Consider the following 1,276-nt stretch of genomic DNA (forward strand, 5'->3'; position numbering starts at 1 on the left):
CACAGACAGCCATGGGCCATCCTGCCCTCCCTAGCCACTGGGGCGGCAGATACACAGGGTCCCGGTGGGGTGGGGGGCCCAGCCCCGACGGTGCCCCCCACCGCGGCCAGCGCACCCCTCCAGCACACACACAGGCAGCCAGCTTCATGCATTTCCAAAAGGCCAGGCCTCACCCGGAGAGGGGGAGAGGGCGTCGGCCGGGTGGGCGTTCCGGGGAGAATTCAGCTCCATCTCTTCACCCCAGTCAGACACGGGCTGGTGGCCCCCGGGGGGCGAGAAGGGGCTAGAAGGCGTGGCAGGGGCCTGGGGGAGCGGCAGGGGCTCCTCTGGCCTGGAGGGCTCCTTGTCAGCCTGCTCACCGGTGGGGCTTCCGGTGGGCTCAGCCTCTTGGGGGGGGTGGTCTTGGGTTGGTTCTTCCTCCTCCTCGATGGCCTCCTCTTCCTCCTCCTCGATCTCCTCCTCACTCACATCTTCCCAGTCCTCATCCTCCCCCTCGTCCTCCTCCCCCTCGTCCTCCGGAGGCCGGTGGGCAGGAGGAGCTGCGGTCTCCAGTGGCTGCGGGGAGCACCGGGCAGGTCGGGGGGAGCGGGCGTGGACCGGAGCACCCCCACCCCGCCCGCCGGGAGAGGAAGGCCCGCCTCACCTGCGAGGGCTTCTCCGCTACTGGAGGGGGCTGTGCGGCCTCAGGGGCTGCGGACGCTGCCTCCTTCGTCTCCCAGCGGTCATCATGGTCACTGGAGGGGCCAAGGACAGGGGTGAGGCCCAGGTGGGCGGGCTAAAGGGTCCCCCCCCCCAGGTCCTCCCCAGAGAAGGGCTGCAAAATCCAACTCCAGGTGAGAGGGGGCTGCCGGTTTGCAGGGGAGGCCCCAGCATGCCGGAGCACTTGGGGGGGTCCCCAGGTATCAAGTACAGACGGACGGAGGGAAGAGACGGGGGTAAAGCAGACAGCAAGGCCCCAGCTCCCCCAAAAGCAAGAGCCTGACCCACAGAGAGGCTCGTACTGGAGAACAGCCAGGACCGAGAAGGCGAGAAGGCGACAAAGCCAGCACACACAAGTCAGAACGAGCAGGGAGGGAGCCGCCCGGCCCTGCCGCGAGCGCACGCGCCGGGGAAGCGTGCCCCCACCTGTAGGCACGAGGGGCCGCCTTGGTCTGCGGTCGGCTACTCTTCCTCTTCCTGCGGCTGACCTCTGCTTTGTGCTGGGACAGGAATTCCCTGAAAGTGGGGGGCTTGGGGGGCCGAGCCCAGGCCTGATCATCTGCAACAGAACCCGGGA

General features: G+C 68.4%; 1 protein-coding gene across 1 annotated transcript in view; it reads right to left on the reverse strand.

Moving 5' to 3' along the window:
* Nucleotides 1-6: 6 nt before the first annotated feature.
* The window catches only part of CCDC9 (coiled-coil domain containing 9), a 9,835-nt gene continuing 8,565 nt past the window's right edge, over nt 7-1,276 (reverse strand). Inside the window, exons 9-11 of the mRNA XM_077747185.1 lie at nt 1,126-1,258; nt 644-734; nt 7-555 (exon numbers count right to left, since the gene is read on the reverse strand). Coding sequence (XP_077603311.1) covers nt 145-555; nt 644-734; nt 1,126-1,258 — 635 coding nt within the window. The 3' untranslated portion in view covers nt 7-144. The remainder of the gene's footprint in view (nt 556-643; nt 735-1,125; nt 1,259-1,276) is intronic.

The sequence above is a fragment of the Crocuta crocuta genome, unplaced genomic scaffold, assembly GCF_008692635.1.
Source record: "Crocuta crocuta isolate KB4526 unplaced genomic scaffold, BGI_CrCroc_1.0 scaffold334, whole genome shotgun sequence".
Taxonomy (NCBI): domain Eukaryota; kingdom Metazoa; phylum Chordata; class Mammalia; order Carnivora; family Hyaenidae; genus Crocuta; species Crocuta crocuta.